General features: G+C 43.0%; 1 protein-coding gene across 2 annotated transcripts in view; it reads left to right on the plus strand.

Annotated features, from left to right (window-relative positions):
- Positions 1-927: 927 nt before the first annotated feature.
- The window catches only part of LOC124776662 (serpin B4-like), a 76,085-nt gene continuing 64,542 nt past the window's right edge, over positions 928-12,470 (plus strand). The window contains exons 1-2 of one of the 2 annotated variants that reach the window (XM_047251763.1): positions 928-1,053; positions 9,945-10,031. In XM_047251763.1, coding sequence (XP_047107719.1) covers positions 9,957-10,031 — 75 coding nt within the window. In that variant the 5' untranslated portion in view covers positions 928-1,053; positions 9,945-9,956. The remainder of the gene's footprint in view (positions 1,054-9,944; positions 10,032-12,470) is intronic. The other variant, XM_047251762.1, reaches the window with a different exon arrangement.

A 12,470-nucleotide genomic window follows, 5' to 3' on the forward strand; every position in this document is an offset into this window, starting at 1 on the left:
CTATTCGCGTCCTCCACTGAGGATGACACGGCGGTCGGATGGTCCCGGTAGGCCACTCAGGGCCTGACGACTGAGAGTATCCTATTCTGTAAGTCGTTGGTTCAGGACTGTCTCGCACGTTCTTACCTTTCGCCGGAATCCAAATTGGTCTTCCCTGAGGTTGGCTTGTACCAGATTTTCTATTCTCCTATAACAAATTTATGGCACTATTTAGCAGCCATCTCTTATTAAACCGATGGATCGCTAATATTCACATCTGTCAGCACCCTTGGTGTTGGAATTAGGGTTCATCATGAAGCGTTAGTGTCTATGATCTTTCTCATATATCTCGCGTATCAAGTAGGTTACTTTCATCATAGCTGGCTCTATTGCTATGAAAAGAAAATTATCTTACGCTTTAATAAGTGGGTAAGAATCTCAGACTGTTATGGACGACAAAGGTGGCTACAGACAAGCTGACAGAAACAAAAAAATGGTTCAAATGGCTCTGAGCACTATCGGACTCAACTGCTGAGGTCATTAGTCCCCTAGAACTTAGAACTAGTTAAACCTAACTAACCTAAGGACATCACAAACATCCATGCCCGAGGCAGGATTCGAACCTGCGACCGTAGCGGTCTTGCGGTTCCAGACTGCAGCGCCTTTAACCGCACGGCCACTTCGGCCGGCTGACAGAAGCAGATTTACAGTAAAATCAAGAAGTGTTTGCATTGTGCTAGCAGTACCAATGGAGTCAGGTCCGCGTGCCTACATAAGAAGGAGGAGAAGGAAAGGAGAAGTAGCTGGAAAACTGTCATTAGCGTCGTGTGAAGTACGTGCTTTTGGAGGGAGAACATACCAGCTGACGGTTGCAGGGTTCCCCGGCAGCTAATCGACGCCGGCTGTGCACCGTTGGCGACCTCCAGAGGCCACAGACAACGAGATTACGGACGACGTCATCCCTGCCTTCGGGCGGAAAAGTTTGTGTGCGCCTACTACAGCCCCACAGCTGCGGAGGCGTTCCAGTCCACTGCCGCGGCAGAAGCGAATCGGTGAACTTCCGCTGCAGCTAAGGTGAGCCCCTCTCTGAACGACACAGCACTCTTGTTTTCTACTATCACTGTCCGCTATCCGCGTCTATGACAGGCACACACTGAAAACGAGTCAATACGAAGCTGGTGTCATCTGTATACATTTTATTCGGAATAAAGAATAATTTCTAATCACACTCACACTGAATTCGACAATTTGCTGTTTCCTGGCGAATTTTTAGTAATTTTAATCTCTGTCATTGCTGACGATCGTATCTCGGAGTCACGAGCCGTGATGTAATTTTTACGCGAAATTTCTCGAGTAATTTACGCATTAGACTGCAATTATTGTTTACTACCCACTTTTTTTCACAGTCTGGAACCGCGCAAGCGCTGCGGTAGCAGGATCGAATCCTACCTCGGGCATGGATGTGTGTGATGTCCTTAGGTTAGTTAGGTTTAAGTAGTTCTAAGTTCTAGGGGACTGATGACCTCAGAAGTTAAGTCCCATAGTGCTCAGAGCCATTTGAACCATTTGAACCACTTTTTTCACTATCCACTAATATGCCGTTGTTATGCGATAGTTGTGGACTGCTCTATCTTGCCACCAGCAGATGAACGAGGACGGGGGTTGGGGGTAAATGAGGTAAGTCCACGGCAGGCGAGAAAGTTAAAAAACAGACGTATTAGCAACATATTATAAATGACTTAGTAATTTCTCAGATTTAACCTTTTGATTATTCATACAACATACATAGAATACGTGATCAGTTTGTGAATACAGACTCCTTCCTCTGATGTATCTGGGAAACCAGTCGCATCTTCAGAGTGATTCTGTGCTGATGTTACATATATTCTGGAGTGATTGAAAAGGGTAGATGTTACAGTTTGAGCTAAGGGACACTGGTCAGGAAACGACTGGGTCGAAAGCTATAAACGAAAATCGTTCTGGTACTCCTGACACGTGCAGGTGCTGTTATTGGTAAGGTTGTAGGATAGACAACTTTCGGAGGTGGTACTATGGCCCAAAACATGAAAAAAATATCTAGTAAACAAGGGCCCTAAAATGCATGCCTTAAGAGCTACGAGCACGTGTTGATCTTCTCTATTGTGAAACGCATCTCTTGTCCTAACTAAGCGCCCTTAGCCCTTGAGAGGGGGTGTTCATGAAAAACACACGCTATTTAAAAGATGCACCAAATCCACAATTTTGAAGATCCGGCAATGAAATTTTGTACCACGGTTTACATGGAGTTAAAACATTTACTGTTAAGTTTCTTGGATTGTGTGTATACAACTTTTTTTTTATTATGGAATTTAAAACTTCCGTTTTCAGAAAATAATATATGTGTCTTTTTCTCAGAAACTATTCAAGAGATTTCTATTAAAACTTTCTTTGTTTGATCTCTTTGCATATAGTGAGTTTCACTCATGAGGCACCGAGCGAGGTGGCGCAGTGGGTAGCACACTGGACTCGCATTCGGGAGGACGACGGTTCAAACACGCGTACGGCCATCCTGATTTAGGTTTTCTGTGATTTCCCTAAATCGCTTCAGTTAATGCCGGGATGGTTCCTTCGAAAGGGCACGGCCGATTTCCTTCCCTATCCTTCCCTAATCCGAGCTTGTGGTTCAAATGGCTCTGAGCACTATGGGACTTAACATCTGAGGTCATCAGTCCCCTAGAACTTAGAACTACTTAAACGTAACTAACCTAAGGACATCACACACATCCATGCCCGAGGCAGAATTCGAACCTGCCACCGTAGCAGCAGCGCGTTTCCGGACTGAAGCGCCTAGAACCGCTCGGCCACAACGGCCGGCTCGAGCTTGTGCTCCGTCTCCAATGACTTCGTTGTCGACGGGACGTTAACGACTAATCTCCTTCTCCCCCTCCACTCATGAGGCTTTTGGATAAATCGAATAAAAGAATTGTAATAATTTTTAAGTATAATTCTGTGAGTGAATATGTCAACACCTGACGCATGCGCTGTAGGATGCCAGTACATTTCACATGCGCGAGATTCGGCATAAATACCGCGACTGCACCTGGGCTCTTCAGTAGTTGTGTACTCACCTGATGATGGCCGGACGTCTCTGGGCCGAAATATCGTGGCAGAATGTCGACGGGATCCGGCTGCATACCCGGAAATTATTAGAAGAAGAAATACGCCGGGAAAATTTCAGAAGTCACATCAATATAAAGTTCATCCAAAATTCCACACACTTTGCCCATATCTCAACTTACACTCACAATCTCAATATTTATGGGAAACCATTAATTGGTTTTATAGAAATAAGTGTACAAAATTTCATAATTCTAGTCTTTAAAAAAACATAATTTGCAGGAAATGGAATTTAAAGTTCAACCTAACGTTTCTTCTTATGCCACCTCTTGAGAAGGCCCCCACATTAGTACTCAGGGTCCTCTTTCCCTGCAAGGCTTCTCTCCTGGTTTCTTGTTTTCCGCCCTCTTTGCTTTACCAGGTCTTCGACTGACTTTTGAACTGCACAGAGGCGCCCAATATCTATTTTTCTCAAGATATCTTGAGTGAAATTTCCTGTCTTGAGTGCGCCTGCTTAACTTTGTGGTGACGTGCTCGCCTCCGATGCAAGCGGGCCCGGGTTCGATTCCCGGCCGGGTTGGAGTTTTTCTCCGCTCGTGGACTGAGTGTTGTGTTGTCCTCATCATCATTTCATCCTCATCCCGGCGCGGATGTCGCCCAGTGTGGCGTCGAATGAAATTAGACTTGCACTTGGCGGCCGAACTTTCCTGAGTAGGGGCCTCCTGGCCAACGATGCCATACGCCCATTTCCATTTTTTTTTTTCCGGTCTTGAAGCCCATTCTCTCTAATACCTGAATCCTCCCAAGGTTCCCATCAATTACAACTCTGACAACTATAGCAGATGAAAATTGGTTGGCTCTGAGCACTATGGGACTCAACTGCTGAGGTTATAAGTCCCCTAGAACTTAGAACTACTTAAACCTAACTGACCTAAGGACAACACACACATCCATGCCCGAAGCAGGATTCGAACCTGCGACCGTAGCGGTCGCGCGGTTCCAGACTGTAGCGCCAGAACCGCTCGGCCACCAGCGGCTGGCATGAAAATTGGTTTTAGGGTATCGTTTCCATATGAGTGAATTTAGAGACTCATTTGGATTCTGGTTTTGCCATGAACAAGGTTTTTTTAGAAGTCCATGATCGGTCAGAAACCTGTAAGTGGGCTATTCCGTGCAAGGCTGCTTGAAAATAATAGCTCATTGAGCTAATATTAAAGTATTGCTTCAAAAAGTGGGCGTGGCATAAAGATTGAGTCGTACAATTAATTGCTTTTCAGGCACTTCGGATACGATTTGGTCATTGAAACTTTGGGAAGTTTTCGTCCGTGAGTTCTACTAAAAAATCAAAAATTGACATATTCAATCAGTTCTACGAACTTCCCCACTTAAGATCTGCATTTTAGAGCCCATATTAACTAGACCTTTTTTTTCTTGGTTTTGTCCGTAGTACCCCCTCCAGAATTATGGAGACCAAAGATCTAGGATTAGAAGAAATACTTCCCACTATCGAAGATCAACACGCGCTCATAGCTCTTAAGCTATGCATTTTATAACCAACATTTACTACACATTTTTTCTAGTTTTGATTCACAGAACCACCTCACAAAGTTGCCTACCCTACAATTTTAGCAGCAAAAATACCGATTATGCATTCCACTGTCGGAGTACCGATGCTACTAGGTTTTCATGACATGCAACTACGTTTCGTCGGTGAATACCACTGTTTTATTCCGACCTTTTTCATTATTCTATTTGCTTCCCAAGATTCCGGCTGCTTTGAAACAATCTCGGAAATTTCTGTTAGGATGGTTCTCTTACTTTTACATTTATTGAAGTAAAAGCGCATCTCTTTCCAAATTTTCAGAAATATTACTCTTCTGCCTGAAAATTATCTCAGTTTGTGAAACTATAAATAGAGCCGTGGGGCGAGTTGATCTCTCACAGTCCTTCAGATAATCAGTCTACGTCCCTGGATAGGTTTCAGATTGTCTGCCATTTCAGTTTTTCTTCGTAGATACAGGTTCTGCTGAAAAACATGGGTAGTAGCTGAAAGTTAAACTACCAAGCGTTCGGAATTCTTGCATGACTCGTTTGAAGAAATGTCTAGAATTCCCTTTAAGTTGGTTTATGTCTTTAAAACACGTAAAAATGGCTATACAACCCGTATTTAATATACCGACATCAATTATTCAATTTATTGACTGTCTGTTCACTCGTACTGACCCACGACTTCTTGCGAGTTAACACATTCTGTTGTTCATTAGGCTTCTTGTAAAGAAGTGCTCACCATAATCTAATTTACACGGAACACACCGCGCGGAGCTTATGTCCAACGTTCACACGCGAGTATTTCCTAAAACAAACCACTCACAAAGCTCAAACTTTCACAAAAGACTCACTACTGTAGTCGCCTGTCGTCAACGACACGAGAACCGATCAAACGCGCAAATTCCTTCGTTTTGTACAAATTCTATCAACGCGGTTTAACTTATTTGTTTGGCAGAAAACGGCTCCCGAGCCATTATCTCGACTCATACAGCTGAGGCACAAGGCCCTACACAAAGGCACGGGAAATTCTGAATTCGTATTAGCTAGTATGTTAAGCAGCTAGTCAGATCATCTCGAGCACTTCCACATTCGCGGTATTTCTAATGTCAGCTAATCAAATCACCACGAGTAATTTAGACTAGAAATCCCGTAACTGCGAAACTGAATAAAATTCAATGCAAACAAAATACGATTTCTTTCCACAAAATAAATTAATAATAAATTTAATTCTCAACGCCCCTTCTGGCTGCCTTTTACAAAACCAAGCTCATTTGGACATACGTCACTAATTCCCCTATTGCACAATAACTTTTTCACGCACGCATTTACATTCTTTTAATAAAATATCACATTCTCACTTTACGTATGTCTTCCATTCACTCTCTCAGTCTCTTCAAAACACGATGAAATAATAATTTTCCAAAGTACTCCTACTTACGTCTGAAATCTGTGGTAGTTAAACTAAAGAAAATTCCAGAAAATTAGATTGTATGAACTCATCCTCTCCGTTGCAGTTTCGGTTGTTACTGTAGATGAAAACATCACAGTCCCTAACCCAGTTTCACAATTACATCACGTTTATTATGTGTTTTAGACAAAAATTTATATCTCCGAAAGTACTCAAGTTATTGATTTGAAATTTTAACTGTATGGTTGTGTTATCCATCGAATTTGGTATACTAAGTATGAAATAGGTCGATTAATATTTACTAGTACTTCTTCACATTCGTAGACAATATGTGTAACGTATTGAACTCAGCGTTAGGCAAGTACGCAGGTCGCTCGCCCAGTAGCGTCAGTTGTGCCAGCTGGAGAACCAAAATCAGCTCTTCTCCCGGCTCCATGGAAAGCTACGATTCCAATGCAGGACGACAATTCGTACTAATTTGCGACGCTACAGTAGGTTTGTCAGTGTTCGGATTTCCTTCTTCTCTTCATAACTCAAAAAAAAAAAAAAAGGAAGAAAAACAAGAATATCATTATTTTGTAGTTGTTTTCACTGTTTCCCCAGTTTCTTCTGCTTCCTTAAACTCTTTCATAATTCGTTTTTTTCTGACATTCCTACTATTTTTGCCACCTGAAAGGTTTCTTTCTGTAGAAGCATCTTTACCTGATTCTGCTTTCTCTCTCTCTGGTGAAATTGTACCGCTTTGTACATCAGTTCTTTTAACATGAATGTATCCATTTTCGCGAAATTTTCCTTCGTTTTCCACTCACAGGTGCACTACTCGCGACCTGAAAACATTGACAACGCGGAGCGTTTTACTTAGTCACCACTGTACTTATTTGCTGCAACGTCTTTGTGTGTTTACAATAAGTCACTGTAGGTGAAGTGGAATAATATCATGTTTAAATAGTACATACTCTTTAACGGTGACTAATTTTGAAACAGTACGCTCATTTTCGATCCCTAATCAGCGTCTTTATTATATGCTTGTTAATATTTTACAATGATATAACTAAGATGCAGACAATGGTTCGAAAATGAACGGACTCGTCACCACTAAGGAATATGTGTACAAATGCGACAGGAATCTAAATAAATATTGAGTTTCCGTTGCTATGCTGTACAGTCAGTTTGGATTCCGTAAGAAAAAGGTAAAGCTTTATCAACCCGAAGGTTAGTTTCAGCACCACACTGCTTTACTGGGCATGGTACTATTGAACTGACATAGCCAGCTACAGAAAGACTTACAATTTAACATACGATTCCGAAGCACGGTACATCTCGACATTTTTCACATTAAAAAAAGTTGCCCGATGTGAAAGAACTGATAAGGATAAAACTCAAAGGGGTAATCTGTAGTCGAGGATGAAACCCGTGGATCAATAGTCGTACCTTTTTCCATTTTCTTATTTTATTGAGATACCGATTCGCGCTTCGTTTATTTTTGTTTAGGGGGTGGGTGTTGGAGGATTTGTATGTGCTGTAAAATAAAACGTTTTCGCATAATATTCCGTTACTTTTAACCACGTAGTAAAGTGTTGAGGCATGACCCTGGTAGTTAACGGGTATACATGTACAGGTGTATTTCACTCAATCATTGTAGCTTTGTTTGGCTTACCAGATACGTACGATGATGTAATGTGTGTCCCGAAATCAATAGTTACATTGTACGGATAATAAACAATAACAAAATGCAGCATGAAGAAGTCTGGAATCTTTGACATAATAAAATAATAACTCATTTATTCTCTGATTGGCAGCTTCTAAAACATGTTGCTGATACATCTACGTTTCACTTCTCTCGTGTGCTGTTTATTTATGTGTAGCTACCGGAAGAATCGATAATCGAGGATGTGTGTCTGCGGATGCTTCATGCAAGAAGCTATTTCGTCTTAAGACTTGTCCTTTCTCACCGGAACGTTTTATATATAATTGTTGTCTTCAATGGTCACTTCGACCGTGACATGCTCGTTTCAAATAAATGTTGATTAAAACGGGTTCTTTAAAGGGTTGAAACAGTATTTACGGGTATCAATGTTACCTGGTAATAGATTAAATTCTGGTACTTCCACAATGTCTGCCGTACAGCAATCTTGAATCCAGCGCTTTCTTTGCCTGCATGGTGTTCAAAGTTGTCCCTTTTAGTGGAAAATTCAATTTCATGTTTTTCCATAGTCACTCTGACACAGACGGCCTGAAATAGTTACCTGAATGATGGTAGTTTTATCTCAATATGATATAGTCAAGCATTCAGAAGAATTTTATTTAAATTTTGTTTTCATCTTCACAAATTATTCACTTAAGAAAGAATGGAACTGGACAGAGATTCTCTACAGTGGCTTCCGGGGTATTTTGGTAGCTGGAGATATAAAAAAAGCTAAATATGTTTTGTACGGTTACAGTCTTTCGGCGAGAACGACCTTTCGAGCAATTACTGTCTTCTGTCTAAAGCGCCACTATAGTCCGATGCACGAACGATGGCGGTTCGCGCATGTCGAGACACGGACGGGATTGCATTGTTGACGATTCCAAGCGATAGTTAGTGTGTAACTAGACACACGGAAAATCAAACATGAACACCCGGAAACAACGGCCATACTCGAAAGAAATTTTGTATGTTAGTTACACAGCCAGTGCAATGTATACGGTTTTAAACAGAAGGTGGTGATGCATTCATGGGCAGACGGTGTTGGATAACAATTCCAGCATTTTGTACAGCCTTCACTAGGTCGTTGTATAAAGTTCTGCCTTCGTGTGTAGTTGTCGTCTTACAGGTGACACTAGGTCCATATCGAGAAAACAACGCCATTTAAAATCGCTTACCACGAACTGCACGCATGGACGCCCTTCTGGCTTGTTTTTAATGTTAGCTGACACAAGACGAAGCTGGAAACATGTGGTCAAGCTATTCAGGCTCAGTTTGTGGTTCCAGATGCCTCCGCATTCAGTCATTGCATATATTTCCCGTTCCCACCGCCGCAAAAAACAGTGTTTGCCCCTAATATTTTCAAAAGTTTTCTCTTTGCAGTGTCCCTTCGTAAATCGAAGATACTGAACGTATGAAACTTGTACATACATTAGCTATAAGTAAACCAAAATACATTGTATTTCTAGAATATTTTTCAAGCAGTAATCTTGATCATTTTGTGCTTCAACAAATGAATAATGTAAATGTTAACAATAACCACCATTGCTGGATTTCAAATACGTTTATTACTCTACAACAGCTTATGTTACAAATGAAGATCTTCATATGACCGAAATTCCAACTGTCTTCATAACTAACAAAGTGGCGGAAATGTGCCGATGCCATGATTCAAAACTGTCTAATCACCGCACATAATGCTGAAAGGCAATTTAGAAACACGGAGATCACAGCGAAAAATTCTCCATTGTCGGGCCCTAGCACAGCCAGTTGTATTTGCAAGGAGGATAACATGCCGCCCTAAATGGTTCTCTACAGCGCAGAATGTTATGTTCCTTGCATATACCGACGGATGTGTTTGTTCAAGACAACTGAGCAATTTTCATTGTGCTCGTCGTATTCCAGAATTTGCCTTTCATCGTTATGTATAGGGAGTAGACAATTTCGACTCACGGCGCTGGCATATTTCTGCCAGTTTGTGAGAATTAGGCACGGGGACTGTTGGTGAACTTTCGGTTAACTGAAGACGTTCATTGAGAGCGAAACAGGTTGTAGCGTAATATAAGTACGTCAAATACAGCTATACTTGTACTTATTAACATATGTGTGCAAGTTCTCCACGTAACTTAGTTCGCAGCATCTTATGGGTATTCTGATACAAAAATACGTATTTTGAATGTTTATCAACTTACGCTGTACATTCTGATAATAATTCCTTTATTTTTACAGACTGTCGAAAAAATGGCAGAGGAAGTGAACGTAGCCTTGCAAAACATATCGCAGGCAAATAATGTCTTTACTTTCGACATGTATAAGGTTGGTATTCAATTAGTCCAGTACATGATAGCACGAAGTTACGTGTTGGAGAAAAAGATATTTTTGATATTTCAGCTACTGTGTATGTTTCTGTGTTTCTATTCCCTTATGATTATTCTTGTTTATATCACTAGTGTTTGACTGTGACTAATGTTTTTGTTAGCTGTAGTCCACTGAAAATACTCAACGCGAGCATAACCAAAAGACCCGAAGAACTGATAGACGTACAGTTTCCCATCCATGCCATCGTGTATATGGACTTTCTGTGAAGGGTAGACCACCATATAATAATATAACGAGGCCTAATTGGAGGATGAGTTAAATTTTTTCATATGCTGCAACAGATAAGTACGACTGAGTGCAGTTTGTGTAAAAGTTTACAACACTGGTTTCATGATAATGGCTTTGCCAAACATGGCGCGGATGGTCAGTTAACTGGATGTTCTGTCATGTGATAATTTATCTAACATATACAAAAACGAATAGTTGTAGCCGACCACTTACAATTTTCATTAAAAAAACGAAGATTTAGCGTCATTATGTGAATCTCTTCCTACGAAGTTATTAAAGGCGCAACATCTGTAATACACTCCTGGAAATTGAAATAAGAACACCGTGAATTCATTGTCCCAGGAAGGGGAAACTTTATTGACACATTCCTGGGGTCAGATACATCACATGATCACGCTGACAGAACCACAGGCACATAGACACAGGCAACAGAGCATGCACAATGTCGGCACTAGTACAGTGTATATCCACCTTTCGCAGCAATGCAGGCTGCTATTCTCCCATGGAGACGATCGTAGAGATGCTGGATGTAGTCCTGTGGAACGGCTTGCCATGCCATTTCCACCTGGCGCCTCAGTTGGACCAGCGTTCGTGCTGGACGTGCAGACCGCGTGAGACGACGCTTCATCCAGTCCCAAACATGCTCAATGGGGGACAGATCCGGAGATCTTGCTGGCCAGGGTAGTTGACTTGCACCTTCTAGAGCACGTTGGGTGGCACGGGATACATGCGGACGTGCATTGTCCTGTTGGAACAGCAAGTTCCCTTGCCGGTCTAGGAATGGTAGAACGATGGGTTCGATGACGGTTTGGATGTACCGTGCACTATTCAGTGTCCCCTCGACGATCACCAGTGGTGTACGGCCAGTGTAGGAGATCGCTCCGCACACCATGATGCCGGGTGTTGGCCCTGTGTGCCTCGGTCGTATGCAGTCCTGATTGTGGCGCTCACCTGCACGGCGCCAAACACGCATACGACCATCATTGGCACCAAGGCAGAAGCGACTCTCATCGCTGAAGACGACACGTCTCCATTCGTCCCTCCATTCACGCCTGTCGCGACACCACTGGAGGCGGGCTGCACGATGTTGGGGCGTGAGCGGAAGACGGCCTAACGGTGTGCGGGACCGTAGCCCAGCTTCATGGAGACGGTTGCGAATGGTCCTCGCCGATACCCCAGGAGCAACAGTGTCCCTAATTTGCTGGGAAGTGGCGGTGCGGTCCCCTACGGCACTGCGTAGGATCCTACGGTCTTGGCGTGCATCCGTGCGTCGCTGCGGTCCGGTCCCAGGTCGACGGGCACGTGCACCTTCCGCCGACCACTGGCGACAACATCGATGTACTGTGGAGACCCCACGCCCCACGTGTTGAGCAATTCGGCGGTACGTGCACCCGGCCTCCCGCATGCCCACTATACGCCCTCGCTCAAAGTCCGTCAACTGCACATACGGTTCACGTCCACGCTGTCGCGGCATGCTACCAGTGCTAAAGACTGCGATGGAGCTCCGTATGCCACGGCAAACTGGCTGACACTGACGGCGGCGGTGCACAAATGCTGCGCAGCTAGCGCCATTCGACGGCCAACACCGCGGTTCCTGGTGTGTCCGCTGTGCCGTGCGTGTGATCATTGCTTGTACAGCCCTCTCGCAGTGTCCGGAGCAAGTATGGTGGGTCTGACACACCGATGTCAATGTGTTCTTTTTTCCATTTCCAGGAGTGTAGATACGTACGTAGCACTGCGAGAAAATTATAAATCTGCCACCTAATCAAGTGAAGGAAATCGTGGAAGTGACATTTACAGTGCTTCAAAATTACGTTTTCAGCATACTTTCGCTAGTAAGAGCGAACATGTTTCTTCTGAAACTGTTATGCAACATTATCTGCAAGAAAATGTAATCTCCCGTGTCTGACATGACGCTACTTGCTTGGTCGTGGACAGCTACAAACCCAGAGATCAGCCACCCAGGTGCTCATTAACTCCAAGAAGGCTTGAGCCTTATTGCATACCGAGTTGAGACATTCTCTTCTTATTCTTTCAAACCCGTCTACACTCTCAGTCCAGGAGATGGAGACCTCGATGACAAGACCAAAGATCTGAAAAGATTCACTCATTCTCTGACCATTCACTTGATGTGAGTCTAGTAAATTA

This window comes from Schistocerca piceifrons, chromosome 2 (genome assembly GCF_021461385.2).
Source record: "Schistocerca piceifrons isolate TAMUIC-IGC-003096 chromosome 2, iqSchPice1.1, whole genome shotgun sequence".
NCBI lineage: Eukaryota > Metazoa > Arthropoda > Insecta > Orthoptera > Acrididae > Schistocerca > Schistocerca piceifrons.